The following is a 25,400-nucleotide window of genomic DNA, read 5'->3' on the forward strand; positions in this document are numbered from 1 at the left end:
ACAGCACCTCTTCAACCTCAGGAGGCTGAAGAAATTTGGCTTGTCACCTAAAACCCTCACAAAATTTTACAGATGCACAATTGAGAGCCTCCTGTCGGGCTGCATCACCGCATGGTACGACAACTGCACCGCCCACAACCGCAAGGCTCTCCAGAGGGTGGTGCAGTCTGCAAAACGCATCACAAGGGGGTAAACTACCTTCCCTCCAGGACCCCTACAGCACCCGATGTCACAGGAAGGCGAAAAAGATCATCAAGGACAATAACCATCCAAGCCACTGCCTGTTTACCCCGCTTACCATCCAGAAGGCGAGGTCAGTACAGCTGCATCAAAGAGACTGAATCAAAGAGACTGAAAAACAGCTTCTATCTCAAGGCACTCAGACTGTTAAATAGCCATCACTAACAAAGAGACGATGCTGCCTACATACAGACTTGAAATCATTGGCCACTTAATAAATGGATCACTCGTCACTTTAATAAGCGCCACTTTCATAATGTTTACATATACTGCATTATTCATCTCATTTTTACAATTTTATTTTACCTTAACCAGGTAGGCAGGCCAGGTAGGCCAGGTAGGCAAGTTGAGAACAAGTTCTCATTTACAACTGCGACCTGGCCAAGATAAAGCAAAGCAGTTCGACACATACAACAACACAGAGTTACACATGGAGTAAAACAATCATACAGTCAATAATACAGTACAAAAACAAGTCTATATACAATGTGAGCAAATGAGGTGAGATAAGGGAGGTAAAAGGCAATAAAAAGGCCATGGTGGCAAAGTAAATACAATATAGCAAGTAAGAGCACTGGGATTGTACATTTACAGTAGGTGAATGTGCAAAGTAGAAATAATGGGGTGCAAGGGAGCAAAATAAATAAATAAATACAGTAGGGAATAAGGTAATTATTTGGGCTATTTATAGATGGGCTATGTACAGGTGCAGTGATCTGTGAGCTGCTCTGACAGCTGGTGCGGGAGATAAGTGCACACTACTGTTCAAAAGTTTGGGGTCACTTAGAATTTCCTTGTTTATGAAAGAAAAGCTACAATTTTTGTCCATTAAAATAACATCAAATTGATCAGAAATACAGTGTAGACATTGTTAATGTTGTAAATGACTATTGTAGCTGGAAACAGCGGATTTTTAATGGAATAACTACATAGGCGTACAGAGGCCCATTATCAGCAACCATCCCTCCTGTGTTTCTATGGCACGTTGTGTTAGCTAATCCAAGTTTATCATTTTAAAAGGCTAATTGATCATTAGAAAACCCTTTTGCAATTATGTTAGCACAGCTGAAAACTGTGAATTGAACATCCTTGGTGATCTCTACTGCCTCTGATCTGGCGTACTCACAAAACACAAATGCTTTATTTGTCAATTATGTGTGTTGGAGGTAGCCCCTGGAAATGGTGCCATCTGGTTTTCTTAATATGAGGAATTTGAAATGAGTTATACTTTTAGCAAATACATTTACTTTTGATACTTAAGTATATTTCAAACCAAATACTTTTAGACTTTTACACAAGTAGTATTTTACTGGGTAACTTTCAATTTTACTTAAGTCATGTTCTATTAAGGTATCTTTACTTTGGGTACTTTTTCCAGCACTGGCTGGCAGTGCCCACTAATTGGTCACACCTGAGTGCATGTTGATGCCGTGCCATAATAAAAAATACAAAAATGTTTGTGTCCTACTGTATCTATAGCCTTAGTACGAGTCTCTTTAGCTAACATTCCACTCATTGCCACTCCTTGTCATTGCTAAAGAGACTGACCCTTTCGGTAATCTTCAAATATGAAAATTCTATCATTAATGAGCTTGAGGAAATCAGAGGATTTGATCCTGATTCGATAACCGTCACAGCTATACTCCAATCACAATGTTTATGCAAATTAGATTGATAGGAAAACTTAATTCCTTGAATTTGATTGCAAACAGTATAGCATTGGGCATTCTGAGGTAATACATTTCATTGCAAACATAAACACAGGGCATGGGGAGAACAGAGGATCTCCGTTTATTGCATTTTTACCACCAGCCAATGTGATCGTATCACACTCTAACCATTCAATCTTCCCCGCCAGTTCAGTGTGAACGTTGAAGCTTCTTTTATATCCAGCATACAAGAACAACCTTGCTTCCTGAATATACAGTTGAAGTCGGAAGTTTGCATACACTTAGGTTGGAGACGTTAAAACTTGTTTTTCAACCACTCCACACATTTCTTGTTAACAAACTATAGTTTTGGCAAGTCGGTTAGGACATCTACTTTGTGCGTGACATAAGTAATTTTTCCAACAATTGGTTACAGACAGATTATTTCACTTATAGTTCATTGTATCACAATTCCAGTGTGTCAGAAGTTTACATACACTAAGTTGACTGTGCCTTTAAACAGCTTGGAAAATTCCAGAAAATTCTGTCATGGCTTTAGAAGCTTCTGATTAGCTAATTGACATAATTTGAGTCAATTGAAGGAGTACCTGTATTTCAAGGCCTACCTTCAAACTCAGTGCCTCTGCTTGACATCATGGAAAAATCAAAAGAAATCAGCCAAGACCTCAGGAAAAAAATTGTAGACCTCCACAAGTCTGGTTCATCCTTGGGAGCAATTTCCAAATGCCTGAAGGTACCATGTTCATCTGTACAAACAATAATACGCAAGTATAAACCCAATGGGACCACGCAGCCGTCATATCGCTCAGGAAGGAGACGCGTTCTGTCTCCTGGAGATGAACATACTTTGGTGTGAAAAGTTCAATCCCAGAACAACAGCAAAGGACCTTGTGAAGATGCTGAAGGAAACAGGTACAAAAGTATCTATATCCACAGTAAAATTAGTCCTATATCGATATAACCTGAAAGTCCGCTCAGCAAGGAAGAAGCCACTGCTCCAAAACCGCAATAAAAAAGCCAGACTATGGTTTGCAACTGCACATGGGGACAATGATCGTACTTTTTGGAGAAATGTCCTCTGGTCTGATGAAACAAAAATAGAACTGTTTGGCCATAATGACCATCATTATGTTTGGAGCCAAATGCTTGCAAGCCGAAGAACACCATCCCAATCGTGAAGCACGGGGTTGGCAGCATCATGTTGTGGGGGTGCTTTGCTGCAGGAGGGACTGGTGCACTTCACAAAATAGATGGCATCATGAGGTAGGAAACTTATGTGGATATATTGAAGCAATATCTCAAGACATCAGTCAAGAAGTTAAAGCTTGGTCGCAAATGGTTCTTCCAAAATGGACATTGACCCCAAGAATAATTCCAAAGTTGTGGCAAAATGGCTTAAGGACAAAGAAGTCAAGGTATTGGAGTGGCCATCACATAGCTCTGACCTCAATCCCAAAGAACATTTGTGGGCAGAACTGGAAAAGCGTTTAATGCATTTAACAGGTGTACCTTGTTATTTGAGCAGTTGTGTTGTGACAAGGTAGTGTCACGTTGGCATAAATGGTCAGGAGACAGGCGCAGAAATGCATAATAGTTTTTTTTCTCCCCCAAATTACAGCATTCCGTGTAAAAACACGGGGACGTAGACCAAACAAACACGTATAGAAAACACAGGGTTGAAACCCAAACAGAAGAGTGAGGAGTACCTCTAATAAATACATGGGACGAGACCCGAACATACACAAGCGCACAATGATTATTACACGGGATGAGACCCTTAATCATCTACGCAATATAAGTGGCATAAAAGCCAAAGCAACACAGCACAGATGCTCACACGACCAACGGACATTGTAACAATAATCGACAGGATAATGGTGAACAAAGGGCACAATTATACAATACTAATCACTGGGAATAGGGACCAGGTGTGAGTCATGACAGTTCCGGAGGGATCCGTGACATGTAGGGGTGGTGTACAGAAGATAGCCCTATTTGGTAAAAGACCAAGTCCATATTATGGCAAGAACAGCTCAAATAACCAAAGAGAAATGACAGTCCATCATTACTTTAAGACATGAAGGTCTGTCAATCCGGAGAATTTCAAGAACTTTCTTCAAGTGCAGTCGCAAAAACCACCAAGTGCTATGACGAAACTGGCTCTCATGAGCTCACGAGGACCGCCACAGGAAAGGACGACCCAGTGTTACCTCTGCTGCAGAGGATAAGTTCATTAGAGTTACCAGCCTCAGAAACTGCAACCAAAATAAATGCTTCACAGAGTTCAAGTAACAGACACATCAACTGTTCAGATGAGACTGTGTGAATCAGGACTTCCTGGTTGAATTGCTGCAAAAACCCCATTGAAGAAGAAGAGTGGTGCCGCTCTAGCAGGTGGGGGAGGGGCCATACTGTGAACGAGTGAAACAGGGAGAAGGGAGGAAAGAGATGAGTGACAGCAACCAACCAACCAATCCGACTCGCGCTATAGTAGACAATTGCTTCCATAGCTAGGTTATTCATCCTCAAGTGTGATAAATAACGGCAAGGTAGCCTAATGGTTAGTGTTGGACTAGTAACCGAAAGATTGCAAGTTCAAATCCCCGAGCTGACAAGGTACAAATCTGTCGTTCTGCCCTGAACAAGGCAGTTAACCCACCATTCCTAGGTCGTCATTGAAAATAAGAATTTGTTCTTCACTGTCTTGCCTAGTTAAATAAAGGCTAAAAAATACAAATGAAGTGGTACCTGTCTTGACTGCATCAAACCGGGAGAAGCTAGCTAAACCAGCTAGCTTGGCTAATTTACGCTGCTGTGCATGAGTTTTCTCATCCTACAGCTACAAATAACAACAACTCCGTTCAGAATATTAGCTAAATAGCAGGCTAGTTGTTGGCTTTTGGTGGTTGTAGCCTATCCTTCTCCTTTAACTTTTAATTCTGTCATATTAATTCCATCTTCCGTTGATTAAATATCCTAACTTTTTCCACACGGAGGCTCTACGACTGTAGCCTATTGCCACTTGTAATGACTTGTGATTGGCCAACAACAAGCTACACGCGTCTCTCTCTCTACTGCAGCAGTTGCGTTCGGATCTGTACCAGCCCTTCCGGACAAGTCAGTTAAAATTACACATACTCCAGACCCATGACGAGTAACGTGGAGTCAAGCACGTATATCTGTGGTCCTGCTGCTGCGTGTGTGTGTGTGTGTGTGTGTGTGTGTGTGTGTGCGTGTGTGTGTGTGTGCGCGTGTGCGCGTGTGTGCGCGCGCTCCGGTGTGTTGTGTAACAGGACATGAATGTTCCAATGCCTTGGGCAGGGACGCTCTTTTCTCTGTAAGCTATGGCTCCCTATAGACACATAATATGCCCTTCACGTTTCCCAGCCTTAATAGCCTCATTCTAACCTTGCCGTTCATAATAGAGTTGAATCCCCAGGTGTAAAACACGAAACCGTATGAATTATAGCCCTATAGACTATAGTAAATGTCAGCAGTGTGATTAACATGTTGATACACTTCTGTAGAATTCAACTGGAAATGAGCCAGTTTTGTAGGTGTGTGTATGTATCGTAGCTAGCACATAACGTTCTGAGAACCATATGTTTCAAAGAGCTTGGTGAGGATTTGGTTGTCCTATGGTTATGTTGCATGCAACTTTCCCACAAAGTCCTGAGAATGGTGCAGGATACCCAGCTATTACTTTTCTTTTTCAGTTATTTTTCAGGTGGGAATGTCAATATTTTCAACATAATGTTTTCGACAGGTTTCCTCATGGTTCAAATTAAAGTCATGCTCTTAGAACATTCAGAGAAAGTTAAGAAACAACATTCTTCTGTGGGAATTTCAGTACTTCAGAAGAATGTTTCCTGCAGGTTTCCTCATAGTTCTATTTAATGTCATGTTCTCAGAACATTAAGAGAACTTTCCATAAAAACCACAAGAACATTAGTAGCGTTCAAGGAACTTTCTAACAATGTTATTTAAAACCATATGCACTGAGTGTACAAAATATTAGGAACACCTTCCTAATATTTTGCTGCACCCCCTTTTGCCCTCAGAACAGCCTCAATTATTCGGGGCATGGACTCTACAAGTTGTCCAAAGCGTTCCACAGGGATGCTGGCCCATGTTGACTCCAATGCTTGTGTCAAATTGGATGGATGTCCTTTGGGTGGTGGACCATTCTTGATACATACGGAAACTGTTGAGTGTGAAAATCCCAGCAGTGTTGCAGTTCTTAACAAATTCAAACCGGTGCACCTGGTACCTACTACCATATCACGTTCAAATGCACTTATATCCTTTGTCTTGCCCATTCACCCTCTGAATGGCACACATACACAATCCCTGTCTCAATCTTAAAACAGATTCTTTAAACTGTCTATTCCCCTTCAGTGCTCAGTTTGCACTGGGGCCTCCGACTCCTCATTCAATTCTGGTAAGAGGCAGTTTGCACTGTTCTGTAAAGGAAGTAGTACACAGCGTTGTACGAGATCTTGTTTCTTGGCAATTTCTTGCATGGAATAGCCTTCAATTCTCAGAACAGAAATAGACTGATGCATTTCAGAAGAAAGTCTTTGTTTCTAGCCAATTTGAGCCTGTAATCGAACCCCAAAATGCTGATGCTCCAGATACTCAACTAGTCTAAAGAAGGACAATTGTATTGCTTCTTTAATCAGAACAACAGTTTTCAGCTGTGCTAACATAATTGCAAAAGGGTTTTCTAATGATCAATTAGCCTTTCAAAATGATAAACTTGGATTAGCTAACACAACGTGCCATTGGAACACAGGAGGGATGGTTGCTGATAATGGGCCTCTGTACGTATGTAGATATCCCATAAAAAATCGGCCTTTTCCAGCTACAATAGTCATTTACAACATTAACAATGTCTACACTGTATTTCTGATCAATTTGATGTCATTTTAATGGACAAAAAAAATGCTTTTCTTTCAAAAACAAGGACATTTCTAAGTGACCCCAAACTTTTGAACAGTAGTGTACATTCCTACAACTTCCAAGGAACCAAATGTGCTAGCTGGGGTCTATGTGTGTGCATGTGTGTGTGCAGTCACACTGTGTGTGTGATTCTAATCCCTAGTCTCTCTCTCCCTTCCCAGGTAATGACCTGTTCCTGGTGGCAGTCCATGAGCTGGGCCACGCCCTGGGTCTGGAACACTCCAATGACCCCACAGCCATCATGGCTCCATTCTACCAGTACATGGACACAGAGAACTTCAAACTTCCTCACGACGACCTTCAGGGCATCCAGAAAATCTATGGTACTGTACCAACAGGTAACTGCCAAATTATAGGAAACACCAAAATAAAGTGTCTTGATAGGGAGTTGGGCCAACCACCACGAGCCACCAGAACAGCTTCAATGCACCTTGGCATAGATTCTACAAGTGTCTGAAACTCTACTGGAGGAATGCGACACGATTCTTCCACAAGAAATTCCATAATTCAGTGTTTTGTTGATGGTGGTGGAAAACGTAACGACTATAACTACTGTTCCCTGAATGAGGGCAACAAGGTACACCATATTATGGGGAGTCACACTCTTGCGACTTCGGTTGAAGGATCTACAATCACGTCTTCCACAGGTGATAAGCATGCGGCTCGGATTCACTCCTTCAATTTAATACCACTCTTAACTGGGCCCAGGAATGGATGGTGCGTTTCCCTCCTTCAGGGAACAGTAGTTATAGTCATAACGTTACATTCCCTTTCAGTCAGTCAACTTCGGTACAACATACTATGTGGGGAAATATAATCACTCCCCAAGCCGACCCCATGGATACTAAATGAAACAGCCCATGGCAAACCACCCAGACCTGATCTCACGAGATGCATCAGTCTGGGTATTGCACACACAACGTGCTGGCTAGAAACTTTCCCCTATCCCAGCCATAAGTACTTTGTGTACTATACTGGGAGCAGTGACATCCAAGCAATAAAACCTCACAAAAGTGTGTGGTGATGCCCAACTCACCGCAGCACAAATATCTCCTATAGTCAATCCTTTAAACAACACCCAAGATGCCACCAGACTCCTTCCTGGTGGAGTGGACATGTACACCGCTAGGTGACCCTTGCCCCATACTGCTATATGCCAGGGAGAAAGCCTCCACAATCCAATGGGAGAAACGCTGCATAGAGAGCGCCCTGCCGTGAGCTGGATTAGCAAAACAGATAAAAGGTTGATCACATAACCAGATGTCCTGGGTACGTTTAACATATGTGCGTAAAGCCCGCACGGGGCACAGGGCATGTAACCTCTGTTTCTCTTCAGGCGCAAAAAAAGAGGACACAAAAAGGGAACTATTTCAAAAGCTAAGTACCTGTAGGACATAGCCATGACTTTTGGAGCGAAGGCCGAATTTGGACACAATGTCACCTTAGAGATGAATACAGGAAGGGTGTACGGATAACGCGCGGAGGTCCCCAACATGTTTAGCCGAGGCCAAAGGGAGGTTTTCTAGGAGAGGATCTTCAGATCCACCGACTCCAGAGGCTCAGTGCCTCCAAAACCAGTGGCAATTTCCAACTCCCAATTCCTATCAATTCTGGGATTATGTCCTCCATTCTTTTGGTTATTAGTGATGCATACCATTTATGATCCATGTTAAGAATTGTGATATGTCTATAGGAACTGCATTCCTTCTTATCCTTACCCGCTTTTGGAATTACAGATGTGATGGCTTCTCTCCATGGTGGTAGATCTCCCTCTCGTAGATTCCAGTTCAAAGAGGCCCAAAGTAGAGGTGTTGGTTGTTCTCTGAAGGCTTTAAACCAGTCAAGCCATCAGGGCCTGCAGATCGTTTTGCTTTTAGATTAAATATTGCATTATTCATTTCTTCAGTAGTTATTTCTGAAGTAAGTTTATCATTTTGCTCTGTTCCAATTGAAGGGAGATCAATAGAGTTTAAAAAAAACACTGTTGTCTGTGCATCTGCCTTCTCTGGTTGCTTGTACAGATTTGTATAGTATGATTCAAACGCATTCTATATTTCATCCAATTTGCATTTAATCTGCTTTGTTTTGCGGTCTTCATTTTTAGAAAATTGTATTCTGTTCTTATTGTTTTCTGAGTCCCCATGCTAGTCATTTGAGTCTTCGTTATATTTTTGCTTCGTTATATTGTTCTTTCAGGAACCTAAGCTTTTCTCTCTACTTCTTCAATATAAATCTGGTCAATTTCCTGTCTTACCTTTTGAATCTCACGTAATATAAAAGGGTCTTTGAAATGACTCTGAGATCGTTCTAAGCTTCCTAATGTTTCCTGTAATTTCAGCAGTTTCTGTGCATTTATCTTTTTCTTGAGAGAAGATGTGGCTAGGATCTTCCCTCTATTAATCAGCTTAGTGTATCCCACAATGTAGCAGGGGATACTTCCCCATTACCATTATTCTCCAGATAGACGTTCAATTCTGTCTTTATTGACTCCTTAAATGCTGGATCATTCAGCATGCGTGTATTAAGCCTCCATAGAGTATTTCTTGGTTTGCTATCAAGATGTAGAGTTAGGTCAACTCCATTATGATCTAATAAGTCGTTCTGCCTAACCTTACAATCCTTAAGCCTGTGTCTATCTGCACTGTACATGAAAAAGTAGTCTAACCTGGAGTATTCAGTGTGGCGGGCTGAGTAAAAAGTGCATCCCCTATATGACCTATGGAAGTCGCGCCAAACATCAAACAGTCCTAAATCCTGTAAAATCCTATTGATCTTTTTAGCAACCGAGCTCATTTTCCTATTTTGATTTGTACTGTCCAATTGTGAGATTAAAATCATGTTAAAATCCCCTCCACTGATAAGCGTGCCAGAGGTTTCTGTGGCAGTTAAATCAAACACATTCCTAAAGAACACCATGTCATTCCCCGGTGGAGCGTAAACATTAAATGATATAACTTCCTTGTGATCCAGTTTATGTTTAACAAAGATACATCTACCCTCCTTTCCTTTTATTTCCTTGTTCCATCCTTTCCTTTTATTTCTGATATAAGCTCAAAATTGCAACGCCCCTTCTACCCATTTTATAAGGAGAGAAAATGGTATTCCTATATCCCATAAACTTGAGTTCTCGTGATCAGGATGGGATAAGTGAGTTTCCTGACAGAATAGTATGTCAACTCTCTCCCGTTTCATCTTTGCTATTACCTCACTTCTCTTGATGGCACTCCCCAATCTGTTTACATTTAGATTTATGACCTTAAATTCCCCATGATGCATCGATATAAACCAAAAAACATGTGCACCATAACAGCCTGCTTAGCATCAACCTAAAAAGACAGAAAAAACAAGAACAGTAAAAAAGTTAATTAAAGTGGGGAAAGAATTTGCAATGCCAGAGGACTGAGGGGGATGCGCCTGACCGCTGGAGGGGCCCCTCACTCAAATGTCAAAATGTGTGATGCAAACAAAACCTTTTTGTGACTTTCATTAATCTGATGACTGTCATTTATTTAATCCACTAACTATGTTTAATTGTTACCCGATTAAATTAATAATGTAACAATTAACTCATTAGGAATTTGGGGCACCACGGAAGAAGTTGTTTAAAACTTCTCAAGGATAGGGGGCAGCATTTGGAATTTTGGATGAAAAGCATGCCCAAATTCAACTGCCTGCTACTCATCCCGAGAAGATAAGATATGCATATTATTAGTAGATTTGGATAGAAAACACTCTGAAGTTTCTAAAACAGTTTGAATCATATCTGTGAGTATAACAGAACTTATGTACCAGGCGAAACCCCGAGGACAAGCCATTCAGAATAAAAAAAAAATTGAGGTCACCCTCTTTTCAATCGATTTTCATTGGGAATCCAGATTTCTAAGGGACTTGCTTGCAGTTCCTACCGCTTCCACTGGATGTCACCAGTCTTTAGAAATTGGTTGTGGTTATTCCCTTGTGTAATGAAGAAGTATGGCCATCTTGAACAAAGGTCACTTCATGTGTACTGTTTGATAGAGGCGCATGACCAGAAAGCATGCTTCAATTTTGTTTTCTTCCTGTATTGAACACAGATCATCCCGTCTTCGATTTTTATTGATTATTTACTTTAAAAAATACCTAAAGTTGTATTACAAAAGTAGTTTGAAATGTTTTGGCAAAATGTACAGGTAACTTTTGAGATATTTTGTAGTCACGTTGTGCAAGTTGGAACCGGTGTTTTTCTGGATCAAACGCACCAAATAAACTGACATTTTGGATATATATGGACAGAATTAATCGAACAAAAGGACCATTTGTGATGTTTATGGGACATATTGGAGTGCCAACAGAAGAAGCTCATCAACGGTAAGGCATGATTCATATTTTTATTTCTGCGTTTTGTGTCGCGCCTGCAGGGTTGAAATGTTTTTACTCTTTTGTTTATGGAGGTGCTATCCTCAGATAATACCGTTTGCTTTTTTTTGCTTCCTCTAGTCAGTTTTACTCGCCGGAGGTTAAGTATGCTAGCCAATGTTAGCCAGGAGGCTTTTTAGCATAAGATAGTGTCGTGTCTCTATTATCCTTAATGTGATGACAGGCTATTTTCAAATCGATTACCTAATGTTTAATTTTTGAATAAATTAATCAGGCATTAACTAACTCATTATGAAGATGATGGCACCATGGAAGCATTAGTTTATATGGAACGGCTATCTCCCAAATCCACTCTTAAAGATCTGAAGATATTTTATATCAATAGCAGTCCATCATTAATTATTCTGTACCTTCTATTAGTCTCATCGGAACGTCTTACAAAATTCTGCATGAAACCTAGCATAAATTATGAATCAGCGTTATACAAATTGGCTTAATTATTCATATACTAACTAATCAAATCACATAAATACATAACAAACAAACAGTAGATATTATACATTGGGTTGCTACATGATACAAAGAAAAGACTCCCTAGCTGGCAAAGCCGATATGATGGCTTGGTAGACAAAAGAAAAGGGGTGTGGACCGATAAAGAGCGGGAAACTCAGAGGATCACTACACTCATAGAAATTACTAATACTTTACATGAATGACCACTCATTCAAAAATAAATTGCAATTCATATTTACGCCCGTATGTCGTTGTCTTCTCTGTTGGAAACTGGTCTGTCTGCTGGGGAGTTCATCAGAGTCTCTCTGGTTGCGTTTCCCCCGAAGATTAAAGTATTTTGATGTTGTTAGATGGATACTTCAGAATACCATTCGGAGATGTTGCCATAGAATAGGTGTTTCGGCGGTTGTCTGTATTCTTGTCCTAGGTTTACGTCATTTCTAGCTGAAGACTAGTAATTTTTGTCATCTAGAATTTCTCACTGGAGCCAATGCTCCACGTAGTATAGTATTGTCCTTTGGTAGAGTTGTAGTTTAATCCACTTCACACACCAGCGTCACACGGCATGTTTTGGTCTTAGAAATTCAACCATTTGCAACCTTAGTTTACACCGGGGTTTACGTGGTCTGGTGTGAATTTCATCAGGAGTGGGTTTTATACGTTTCAGACAGCTGGGAAATGTACACATTAAGAGATACCGTTCAGTGGAAAAGGGCCGTGACGTCTAATGTGATGTCTGGGCTCACGGGAGTGTGGCCACTGACTAGTTCATCTTTATATGAAAATCCATACTCTCATTTAGAAGGTTAATATCACGTTACATCTTTTCACAAACAGCTGGGAAATGTACACTGTAAGAGATAACATTATGTGTGTTTCCTGTCCTTCATGAGATCACCAAATGAAACACACTCATCATAACTGTCCCTTTAGTGTCCATGGACCATTCCCACATTCTCTCAAAAGTAGAAATGGTTTAATTCTCTCATTTTGGGGATTTAGGAGTTTGGCCTGGTGAAGTCCTTTGTTCTCTCTCTGTACTCTGTCCCTCTCTTTCTGCATGACCAGGGGGAGAGAGCCTCTGCCAAGATTTTATGACCTGAGATAACAAAACCTGGGTTTAGGAGAGAGAGTGAGGAACGAGGAACAAGAGGGGGGGGACGATCCACACCCAGAAAGGGCCACGTCATGACACTAGGCTAGCCTCTTTGACCTCAGCACGGTCCGTTTAGAATAACCAAGCGACTTAATGATACATACACTAAACAAGAGAGCTACTCCAGAAACTCCATCACGAGGAGGCAGGAATAGCTAGTAATACCTAGCTCGCCTTAGTGAGTTAGCCAACCTGGCTAGCACGCTATGCAGCACTTGTTTAGCTAGCCCGGTCTCGAAAGTCCACATAGGAACGGATCACTGGGGTGGGACCGGACCCTTCATCAACAAGTCTGGGAAGAGGGGGAAGCAGTGCTTGCCCGAGGCAGCCTGTGAGGTACCCACCGAACCAGGATGTCCCTTCTCTTCGAGTAGCCTCCCGTAACCGATGACAGAGTGCACAGGAGCCAAGTTGGGCACAGGCAGCCATTACATACCCCACGCCCAGGCAGACCACCAAATCCATCTCCGCTTCCAGCATTCGGGAAAGGAAAGTCACCATCAGTAATTCCAAGCTTCCTCAAGAATGCTACACGTCTTTCCAGGGAGTCTGTACACAGTACGTGGCAATGCGTGCCCAAACTGGTTTGATTGAGGGCCGCCTGAGCATGCTCCAAACCCGAGACAAACTATACATAGATTGTGAGTATCTTTCAGAGAAATGCTATAACCTCATGACTGAGGTTATATCAAACCAAACACGCACGTAGGCATCGTCGTCTCAGTCGTTTTGTTGACCATCTTACTCATTGCACCAGCAAATTGAAGAATAACTAATAACTTTGTTTGTGATTAGAAAACGTATGATAACTAGTACAGCGTACAGGTGGTGAGCCCACTCTATCACAGTTAGCGCAACGTAAGACAGTCTCCTTTTCCAATTGTTTGTGTTAGTAGCGTGAATCGTTCCTGTTTTTACATTTTAGTCATTTAGCAGACGCTCTTATCCAGAGAAACTTACAGTAGTGAGAGCATACATTTTCATACTGGTCCCCCGTGGGAATCATACCATGCTCTACCAACTGAGCCACACGGGACCTCATGAGGTGAAGAGTGGAATAATTGAAAGAATCCGAGCTTCACACTGGGCTTCTAGTGAGGCGTGGATTTAATTTTCCTTGTCAGGCGTGATTGTAGATCCTTCAACCAGAGTGCGACTACCCATAGTAGGTTGTACTGAAGTTGACTGACTGAAAGGGAACGCTCCAGAATCTCCCATAAGTGTTCAATTGGGTTGTGATCTTATAACTCACACACACACACCCACACCCACACACACCCTTTAAACCCCATATGCTCATTTGAGACCTCTTTTTCAAAGTCACTGAGATCTTTTCTTCTTGCCATGGTAGCCAAACTAATGGGCAACTGGGCATTTTTATACATGACCCTAAGCATGATGGGATGTTAATTGCTTAATTAACTCAGGAACCACTCCTGTGTGGAGCACCTGCTCTCAATATACTTTGTATCCTTCATTTACTCAAGTGTTTCCTTTATTTGGGCATTTACCTCTATCTATTGTACTGCATTTAATTTCCCACATAATATGATATTATAGTAATGCCCTCAATCTGTTTAGTACACTAAATCTACGGAAAGTAGTATAGTAATAGTATTGTGTATATAATTTAAAAAAAAAATGTTTTATTGTTTTCATTGAAGAAATAAATGTTTAATGATAATGTTCAATGACATATGTATATTTTTTATGCCCTTAGCTAGTTCGTTGGTTTGGCTAATGTTTCCCATTCATCTCCAGGTCCACCAGACAGGGCTCTCCAGCCCACCAGGGCCCCACCCACGGCCCCTCCCCCACGCTTCCACTCCCCCTCGGAACCCCGCAAGCACGACCGCCAGGTACGGCCCCACCGCCCTCCTCAGGGTGCCAAACCCTCCAACCCCTACGCCACGCCCAACATCTGCGACGGAGGCTTCAACACCCTGGCCATCCTCAGACAGGAGCTGTTCGTATTCAAGGTAGGTCGGCATGCACAGATACTGTGTAATGTACACTTGTCTACCCTATAAAATCTACAAAGTGTTAAAAGGTAATAGATTTTTCCTTCCGGATCCGGTGGCATGCATTGCAACATGTGGCTTTTCACTGCTTTCTTTTGCAAATTACTATAAATTGATTAACATATTTCCTCAAACCTGTCAATAATTAACACCATATTAAGGTGTGGAACATTCATTGTGTGACAAGGAATAACTAGTAGGTCTATTGCGCTCCAGCAGCTAGAATTTGTCTGTCCACAATTCGACTGTGGGAATATGGCAACTCTCAATATCAGATTGTTCGTGAGGCGGGGAACGACAAATGAGTGTTTTTTCCTGTGGCTCCTGCTTTTTGTTTTACAGCCATGGGCTTATTAACACCAAATATAATAATTACATCTGTAATACTACTTTTTTTGGGGGGGGGGGGTGTACAATGGCCACGCTAGCTATTCTCTCCGGCGCCGACAGAGATGGCCGCCTCGCCTCGCGTTCCTAGGAAACTATGCAGTTTTTTGTTTTTTTTTACGTGTTATTTCTTACATTAGTACCCCAGGTCATCTTAGGTTTCATTACATACAGTCGAGAAGAACTACTGTATATAAGATCAGCGTCAACTCACCATCAGTATGACCAAGAATATGTTTTTCGCGACGCGGATCCTGTGTTCTGCCTTACAAACAGGACAACGGAATGGTTCGCATGCATCGACCCAAAAAAACGACTCCAAAAAGAGGGAAACGAGGCGGTCTTCTGGTCAGACTACGGAGACGGGCACATCGTGCCCCACTTCCTAGCATTCTTCTTGCCAATGTCCAGTCTCTTGACAACAAGGTTGATGAAATCCGAGCAAGGGTAGCATTCCAGAGGGACATCAGAGACTGTAACCTGTAACGTTCTGTGCTTCACGGAAACATGGCTCACTGGAGAGACGCTATCCGAAGCGGTGCAGCCAACGGGTTTCTCCACGCATCGCGCCGACAGAAACAAACACCTTTCTGGTAAGAAGAGGGGTGGGGGTGTATGCCTTATGGCTAACGAGGCATGGTGCGATGAAAGAAACATACAGGAACTCAAATCCTTCTGTTCACCTGATTTAGAATTCTTCACAATCAAATGTAGACCGCATTATCTACCAAGAGAATTCTCTTCGATTATAATCACAGCCGTATATATCCCCCCAAGCAGACACATCGATGGCTCTGAACGAACTTTATTTAACTCTTTGCAAACTGGAAACCATTTATCCGGAGGCTGCATTCATTGTTGCTGGGGATTTTAACAAGGCTAATCTGAAAACAAGACTCCCTAAATTTTATCAGCATATCGATTGCGCAACCAGGGGTGGAAAAACCTTGGATCACTGTTACTCTAACTTCCGCGACGCATATAAGGCCCTGCCCCGCCCCCCTTTCGGAAAAGCTGACCACGACTCCATTTTGCTGATACCTGCCTACAGACAAAAACTAAAAAAAGAAGCTCCCACGCTGAGGTCTGTCCAACGCTGGTCCGACCAAGCTGACTCCACACTCCAAGACTGCTTCCAGGGTCTACAGTCAATCACGGACTACAGGAAGAAATCCAGCCCAGTCACGGACCAGGATGTCTTGCTCCCAGGCAGACTAAATAACTTTTTTGCCTGCTTTGAGGACAATACAGTGCCACTGACACGGCCTGCAACGGAAACATGCGGTCACTCCTTCACTGCAGCCGAGGTGAGTAAAACATTTAAACGTGTTAACCCTCGCAAGGCTGCAGGCCCAGACGGCATCCCCAGCCGCGCCCTCAGAGCATGCGCAGACCAGCTGGCTGGTGTGTTTACGGACATATTCAATCAATCCCTATACCAGTCTGCTGTTCCCACATGCTTCAAGAGGGCCACCATTGTTCCTGTTCCCAAGAAAGCTAAGGTAACTGAGCTAAACGACTACCGCCCCGTAGCACTCACTTCCGTCATCATGAAGTGCTTTGAGAGACTAGTCAAGGACCATATCACCTCCACCCTACCTGACACCCTAGACCCACTCCAATTTGCTTACCGCCCAAATAGGTCCACAGACGATGCAATCTCAACCACACTGCACACTGCCCTAACCCATCTGGACAAGAGGAATACCTAATGTGAGAATGCTGTTCATCGACTACAGCTCGGCATTCAACACCATAGTACCCTCCAAGCTCGTCATCAAGCTCGAGACCCTGGGTCTCGACCCCGCCCTGTGCAACTGGGTACTGGACTTCTTGACGGGCCGCCCCCAGGTGGTGAGGGTAGGTAACAACATCTCCTCCCCGCTGATCCTCAACACTGGGGCCCCACAAGGGTGCGTTCTGAGCCCTCTCCTGTACTCCCTGTTCACCCACGACTGCGTGGCCACGCACGCCTCCAACTCAATCATCAAGTTTGCGGACGACACAACAGTGGTAGGCTTGATTACCAACAACGACGAGACGGCCTACAGGGAAGAGGTGAGGGCCCTCGGAGTGTGGTGTCAGGAAAATAACCTCACACTCAACGTCAACAAAACTAAGGAGATGATTGTGGACTTCAGGAAACAGCAGAGGGAACACCCCCCTATCCACATCGATGGAACAGTAGTGGAGAGATTAGCAAGTTTTAAGTTCCTCGGCATACACATCACAGACAAACTGAATTGGTCCACTCACACAGACAGCATCGTGAAGAAGGCGCAGCAGCGCCTCTTCAACCTCAGGAGGCTGAAGAAATTCGGCTTGTCACCAAAAGCACTCACAAACTTCTACAGATGCACAATCGAGAGCATCCTGGCGGGCTGTATCACCGCCTGGTACGGCAACTGCTCCGCCCTCAACCGTAAGGCTCTCCAGAGGGTAGTGAGGTCTGCACAACGCATCACCGGGGGCAAACTACCTGCCCTCCAGGACACCTACACCACCTGATGTTACAGGGAGTCCATAAAGATCATCAAGGACATCAACCACCCGAGCCACTGCCTGTTCACCCCGCTATCATCCAGAAGGCGAGGTCAGTACAGGTGCATCAAAGCTGGGACCGAGAGACTGAAAAACAGCTTCTATCTCAAGGCCATCAGACTGTTAAACAGCCACCACTAACATTGAGTGGCTGCTGCCAACACACTGACACTGACTCAACTCCAGCCACTTTAATAATGGAAATTGATGGGAAATGATGTAAATATATCACTAGCCACTTTAAACTATGCTACCTTATATAATGTTACTTACCCTACATTATTCATCTCATATGCATACGTATATACTGTACTCTATATCATCAACTGCATCCTTATGTAATACATGTATCACTAGCCACTTTAACTATGCCACTTTGTTTACATACTCATCTCATATGTATATACTGTACTCGATACCATCTACTGTATCTTGCCTATGCTGCTCTGTACCATCACTCATTCATATATCCTTATGTACATATTCTTTATCCCCTTACACTGTGTATAAGACAGTAGTTTAGGAATTGTTAGTTAGATTACTTGTTGGTTATTACTTGTCGGAACTAGAAGCACAAGGATTTCACTACACTCGCATTAACATCTGCTAAACATGTGTATGTGACAAATAAAATTTGATTTGAATGTGAGAGGCTTAAACTCACCAATCAAACATTCCAGCTGTCTTGATATTCTAGCAAGAAACCATATTGATATTTTTTTTACCTTTATTTTACTAGGCAAGTCAGTTAAGAACAAATTCTTATTTTTGATGACAGCCTAGGAACAGTGGGTTAACTGCCTGTTCAGGGGCAGAACGACAGATTTTTACCTTGTCAGCTCAGGGATTTGAACTTGCAACCTTTTGGTTACTAGTCCAACGCTCTAACCACTAGGCTACCCTGCCGCCATATAGCAATGTCCCAAGGAGAACACCTGCTCCAAAAGGACACACACAGAATAGAGAACTACTTGTACAAACTGGCTGCTGTTTCACCAGCCCCAAACAAAACTAAAGGTGCACACAAGCGAAAAATAATATTTAAATATCCTTAAATCATACGCCATTAACATATTTTAAGTATATGTATTTGAGTATATTTAAAATGATCTAAATTGGAACAATTTTAAATACATTTAATGTCAATTTATTTGTATTTTATAACCATTTAAGTATATTAAATACACACAAAATTATCTAAATTGAGGCATGTTCTTAGTATATTAGATACTAATGTGTATTCTAATATACTTTGAATACACCTTAAGTATATTTATATGTATTTCTCAAAAGTGGAATATTTTTCTTCTGTATATTTGTATTATTCTTTTCACTCTGTCATTTACATCATTATTGTGGAGTCACTGCAACGTTGTTGATCTATCCTCAGCTTTCTCCCATCACAGCCATTGAACTCTGTAATTGTTTTACAATCAATCACCAATGGCATCATGGTAACATCACTTAGCAGTTTCTGTCCTGCAGCTCAGTTCAGAAGAACGACTGTACCTTTGCGATGTCTGGGTGGTTTAATTCATAATCCACAGCATAATTATTAACTTGAACATGCTTAAAGAGATATTCGATGTCTGATTTTGTATTGTTAACCATCTATCAATCGTTGCCCTTTTTATGAGACTTTTGAAAGGCTCCCTCGTCTTTGTAGATGAATCTGTGCTTGATATTCAATACTTGACTGAGGAACCTTACATATGTTGTATGGGGGAGAGAGGAAGGGTTGGTCACACACAAAAAAATATGTTGACCCCTGTTACTTCACACAGATCCATGAAACATATTCTGTGATTTGTTAAGCCAAATTCTACTCCTGAACTAATTTAGGCTTGCCTAAACAAAGGGGCTGAATACTTATGCAATGGCTATATTTGAGTGATCTAATTTGTAATATAATTTTTTTACTTTGATATTACAGAGTATTTCGAGTTCATTGTTGACAACAAATGACAATGAAATCAATTTTAATCCCACTTTCTAACACAATCAAATTTGAATACCAGAGTTAAGAATACTTTTGCAAGGCACTGTATACTTATAGTGCACTTGATCACTCACAAGAGTTTTATTTAAAAAAAGAAAGAATTATGCTTCAACTTATTAAAAACAACTCCTGTATTTTGAATGAATATACTAAATTGCAATTCAAGCGATTGAAATTGAAGTACAGTTTTAATGTGTTTAAGTTTAATAATAGTAAGCATATTTTTATTTTACCTTTATTTAACTAGGCAAGTCAGTTAAGAACAAATTCTTATTTTCAATGACAGCCTAGGAACAGTGGATAAACTGCCTTGTTCAGGGGCAAAATGACAGATTTGTACCTTGTCAGCTAGGGGATTTGAACTTGCAACCTTTTAGGTTACTAGTCCAACGCTCTAACCACTAGGCTACGCTGCCACCCCAATATAGTATACTTAAAGACTGAAAAACGATTAATTTAAAGTGTACTCTTAATAAGTGTATTGAAGGTTGATGATAGCATATTTATAGTATACTACAAGACTGAAAAACAATGAATATAATATATTATAGTCTACTTAATATATATACTAGAAAAATACATCTCGAATTTGAAGTATATTATTTGATTATTTTGTATATTTCAGTATACTTGTAATATATTAAAATATACTTCTTTTTTTTGCTTGGGTAATCATTGCGACACATAAGAAATAAAAAAGTACCATCTTGGGTAAAGGCAAAGACCAAGAGGGCAGAATCACTTTCCTTAAATGTATCCATAATGGAAAGAAAATTGCCTTTATTAATGTGTATGCTCAAAATTCATATAATCCTATGTTTTTTGATTCTCTGAGCAGCATATTGTTAGAATTAAGTGAATTCCAACTGGTTATTGGGACAAACATGAATGCCATTTTGGAATTGCGGGACAAAACTAATGAAACCAACTCCAATCCAGAGGCAGTCAAGGCTCTCCAACATATACTCTCTAATTACAACCTTATTGATGCCTGACTAGCTCATAAACCTAAAGCAAACATGTACACTATCTATTAAAACAGGCACAAAACATTCTCCCGTATTGATTTCGTGCCATTATCTACTCCTCTATTTTCTTTAATCATGAAAATAGAAATTCGGCATATGAGCATATCTGATCACCATGCTTATTATTGCCAGATACAAATGCCAGAACCTCCTAAAAGAACCACATGTTTTAATGATTCCTTACTACAAAATCATACTTTCTGTGAACAATTTCAAACGGAATTAAATTAATTGATAATGATTAACAAAAATTAAGTCGATGATCATCCGATTTTATGGGATGTCATTGAAGGTTTTATTAAAAACAACTGCATTTGCATCTGGGCTGAATGAATCACAATTAATGAAGATATCAGAATTGATAAAGTTGTTAACGACGTTAGAGTGGTTTCAACAAACACTTTTATCAGACTAGGTAGCGACTACTCTTTTCAAAGTCAAGACAGATCTAAATCTATACGACAGAGAGCAGAATTTGACATCCATCAAGTTAGACTCAACCTTTACTTCCGTGGTAATCGATCCAGTCGTCTACTGTCTAACAGGCTTTGTAGTAATGATCGATTTGAGTATATTGCAACTATATATCTGAATCAGGTGAATTGCTAATTACTTCCCGTTTCTGTAAAATAATTGTACACCTCTGATTGTACATCCACACAAAGCCAGATGGAATCATTTTTAAAAGCTATAAGAACTCGTCTTTTTTCAACTGAAGAAGCCTCAAATGGACATTGGATAACATGAATAAAGACAAATCACCTGGTTGTGATGGTATTCCTCCTGAGGTCTATAATTGATTGGGGAACCAATTAGGTCCACTGCTACTTGAAATGATTAACGAAGCCATTCACAAAGGTTTGTTTTGAAGGGATGTAAATACAGCGCTAATTTCGCTTTCACTCCAGCCAGTGCTCTCACTACCTTCTATCTTTGATAAACACAGATATTAAATTATTTTCCAAAAATTTGAAATTTCTTTAAATTGAAAATTCTGTGAACTGTCTTGTGCAAGTTTTAAATTGACACAATACCTGTTAGCCATGCTAACTAGCGTTTTCGAATTTGAGAGTAAATAAAACCTACTGATATTAATAAAAGTCACCTTGTCCGAAAGGTTATCAAAACGTCACGCCGGGTAGGCCTGCACGAAACGCAGCCCTTATTGTAAGTGCTTCTACCATTTCCTATGGGGAAAATGAATGGTGGGGAAATGATTGGAACCATGTCTGTTTGACTGCTAGATTTTATGGTTATTATTACACTTCCACTGTTGACTATGTCCCCTGACTTTGGATGGAGAGATGTTAAAATATATGTTTACATGTGGAGGTGTTCACTGAAGGCTTTCAGTGGAATCGATCACTGCTGGTTTTAGGGAATGCGACGAAGCAGGTTTCAGAGTTTGGGTTTATGCTACCATAGAGAAGGAGGTGAAGATCATGTGTTTTTGTCTGCACCGTGTGTAGGACCAGTGGTTCTGGAGGGTGAGGGACAACTCAGTGGTCCCTGGCTACCCCATGCAGATCAACTACTTCTGGAAAGGCCTGCCTGCCAAGATCGACGCTGTCTATGAAAACAGCGAAGGGAAGTTTGTCTTCTTCAAAGGTGAGAGAAAGAGAGGAAAAAAGGACAGGATGGGAGAGAGATGGAGGAGATGAAAGGGAGCTTACTTTACTCTTGTATCAGCAGAAGGTAGCATTACGTTTGAAGGGTAGTTTGAGGAGAGCAATTGAGGGAAAAAGACAGAGCAAAGCAGTTTGTGGTCATCACAATGTCATATTGATAAGTACAAGAGAATGCCAATGCAATTAGTAGAAATATGTTCTAAATAGCATCAATTTTGTACTGTATGATAACGGGTGAGTGTTCAGCCCCTCCTCCATCCCTGCATCCCTCCATCAGGCAGATTAACATGACATCTGTCACCCAGCAGGATCACAGAGAGCATCATGCTTTATTTATTCCCTCGTGGAGGAGCTACTTACTGGACTGGACTCCCAACACTTTAGTAGCCCGTTATTGTCCTGCTTTCACAATAAAACAACATTTTAGTAGTCCCTTATTGTACTGCGTTCACAATAAAACAACATTTTAGTAGCCCCTTATTGTACTGCGTTCACAATAAAACAACACTTTAGTAGTCCCTTATTGTACTGGGTTCACAATAAAAAAAACATTTTAGTAGCCCCTTATTGTACTGCGTTCACAATAAAACAACACGTCAGTAGCCCCTTATTGTCCTGCGTTCACAATAAAACAACACTTCAGTAGCCCCTTATTGTACTGCATTCACAATAAAACAACACTTCAGTAGCCCCTTATTGTACTGCATTCACAATAAAACAACACGTCAGTAGCCCCTTATTGTACTGCATTCACAATAAAACAACACTTCAGTAGCCCCTTATTGTCCTGCGTTCACAATAAAACAACACTTCAGTAGCCCCTTATTGTACTGCGTTCACAATAAAACAACACTTCAGTAGCCCCTTATTGTACTGCATTCACAATAAAACAACACTTCAGTAGCCCCTTATTGTACTGCATTCACAATAAAACAACACTTCAGTAGCCCCTTATTGTACTGCATTCACAATAAAACAACACTTCAGTAGCCCCTTATTGTACTGCATTCACAATAAAACAACACTTCAGTAGCCCCTTATTGTACTGCATTCACAATAAAACAACACTTCAGTAGCCCCTTATTGTACTGCATTCACAATAAAACAACACTTCAGTAGCCCTTATTGTACTCATTATAATTACACTCGTTTTCAAAAGCTCTTAAATAAACTCACAACACTATAGTAGCTCTTTACCTCTTCCTGAAGTATGCAAATAAGTCACTGGTGTAATGCAGTGCCCCCCCTTCATGTCTATGTGGCTGTTTATAGAATCGATGATGCCAGGACATGTAGCCTGTAGCTTTGCTTTAGCTAATGGATTGGATAAATGTTTATTACTAGGCCTATTTGGTCGTCCTTTTCTCATGTTAATCCTAACATTTCACGAAACTATGCACAGTGTCTGCTGGCTGGCGGCAATAATGTAATTACTTGTTCGGTAATTAAAGTAGGAGATTCAAACATTGCAGATTGTAAAATTAATTTTCGATGCAGCAGCATACTAATCAGCTCCCAATTGATTTTTTTTTTAATATACAACGGTCCTGTGTAGCCTACCTGAACCTCCATGACATGAGCTCTCACGCTTTCTCCCAGCTTGGATAGAAAGTTGTTGTGCGTAGAACCAATCTATTAAATGCCACATTTATTGACTGTCCAGTATCCAGACGACCTGTCCCCAGAGCTTCCTATACAGTTCCTCTCTTTCCGTAACGTGTTGAGGCCAGCAAATAAGAAGAATGAGAGGTTTATATAAAGATGTTACAGAACTACTGTATTTAAAGCACCACTCCCTTCTGCCCAGTTTCCTTGATGTTGCTACGGCAATCAAGCTTCTTCTTTTTTTAACCACCCCTTTAACTGTCGCTTCTGCGGAGAGATCGTTTTCTGAACAAAAACTCTCTCGGTCTGATAAACTCCTCTCATTGCACTAGCAGCGTCGTAGCCTGGACCATGACCTTTGTTCACTGATATCCCGTTTCTTTCAATCAGTTTATTTTTTTCAAGGCATGAGGCACTTTTTCAGACACATTCCTGAAGCCCAAGAAACAAACACTTAACTTCCTAGTACGTATTGAAATGAAAAAAATGTTTACAAATTACTTTTTGGAGGGTTTCTGTAAAAATGATTAAATAAGTAAATAAAATAGACATCGAGGACAGGCGGATGGGCCTCCAGAGGTGTGGGCCTTCCGCCTTCCGGGGGCTGCGGGGGTGTCCGGTACGCCAGTGTAATAAGCCCTCATTATTGGAATCAATTAAAAGTCACAATAGCGCCAATACTGCTCACAGTGTTACATAGCAACAGTGTAAAACATCATGTTTGGACCCAGGCTCTGTTTGTGATTACTGGATAATTATGACCACTGATCCATTTGTGTCTATTTTTTCTTTTTAGGGAACCGCTTCTGGGTGGTCAAGGACACTACTCTGCAGCCCACCTACCCTCAGGATATCTCTCTGTTTGGGAGCGGGATGCCCACCCAGAGTATAGAGACCGCCGTGTGGTGGGAGGACGTGGCCAAGACATACTTCTTCAAGGGAGACAGGTGTGTTTTACCTTTTCCTTTCTCCATGACACCACATTGGTTTGATTCATAGTGACGATAGATTGTAGCTGATGACAATGATACAGGCCAGCTGATATAGAATTGACTGATATTGGCACAAATGTTTTTATTATTGAACAAAAAAAATGTTTTTTTATTTAACTAGGCAAGTCAGTTAAGAATAAATTCTTATTTTCAATGACAGCCTATGAACAGTGGGATAACTACCTGTTCAGGGGCAGAACAACAGATTTGTACCTTGTCAGCTCGGGGATTTAAACTTTCAACCTTTCTGTCACTAGTCCAACACACTAACCACTAGGCTACCCTGCCTCCCCTATGTATGT

At 41.2% G+C, this 25,400-nt stretch overlaps 1 protein-coding gene across 2 annotated transcripts in view; it reads left to right on the top strand.

The window, feature by feature from the left end:
* The window catches only part of LOC135558869 (matrix metalloproteinase-16-like), a 45,713-nt gene that overhangs the window by 17,498 nt on the left and 2,815 nt on the right, over window positions 1-25,400 (top strand). The window contains exons 7-10 of one of the 2 annotated variants that reach the window (XM_064993055.1): window positions 7,034-7,210; window positions 14,659-14,876; window positions 22,343-22,481; window positions 24,903-25,053. In XM_064993055.1, the coding sequence (XP_064849127.1) occupies window positions 7,034-7,210; window positions 14,659-14,876; window positions 22,343-22,481; window positions 24,903-25,053 (685 nt within the window). The remainder of the gene's footprint in view (window positions 1-7,033; window positions 7,211-14,658; window positions 14,877-22,342; window positions 22,482-24,902; window positions 25,054-25,400) is intronic. The other variant, XM_064993056.1, reaches the window with a different exon arrangement.

Source organism: Oncorhynchus masou, chromosome 17, assembly GCF_036934945.1.
Source record: "Oncorhynchus masou masou isolate Uvic2021 chromosome 17, UVic_Omas_1.1, whole genome shotgun sequence".
NCBI lineage: Eukaryota > Metazoa > Chordata > Actinopteri > Salmoniformes > Salmonidae > Oncorhynchus > Oncorhynchus masou.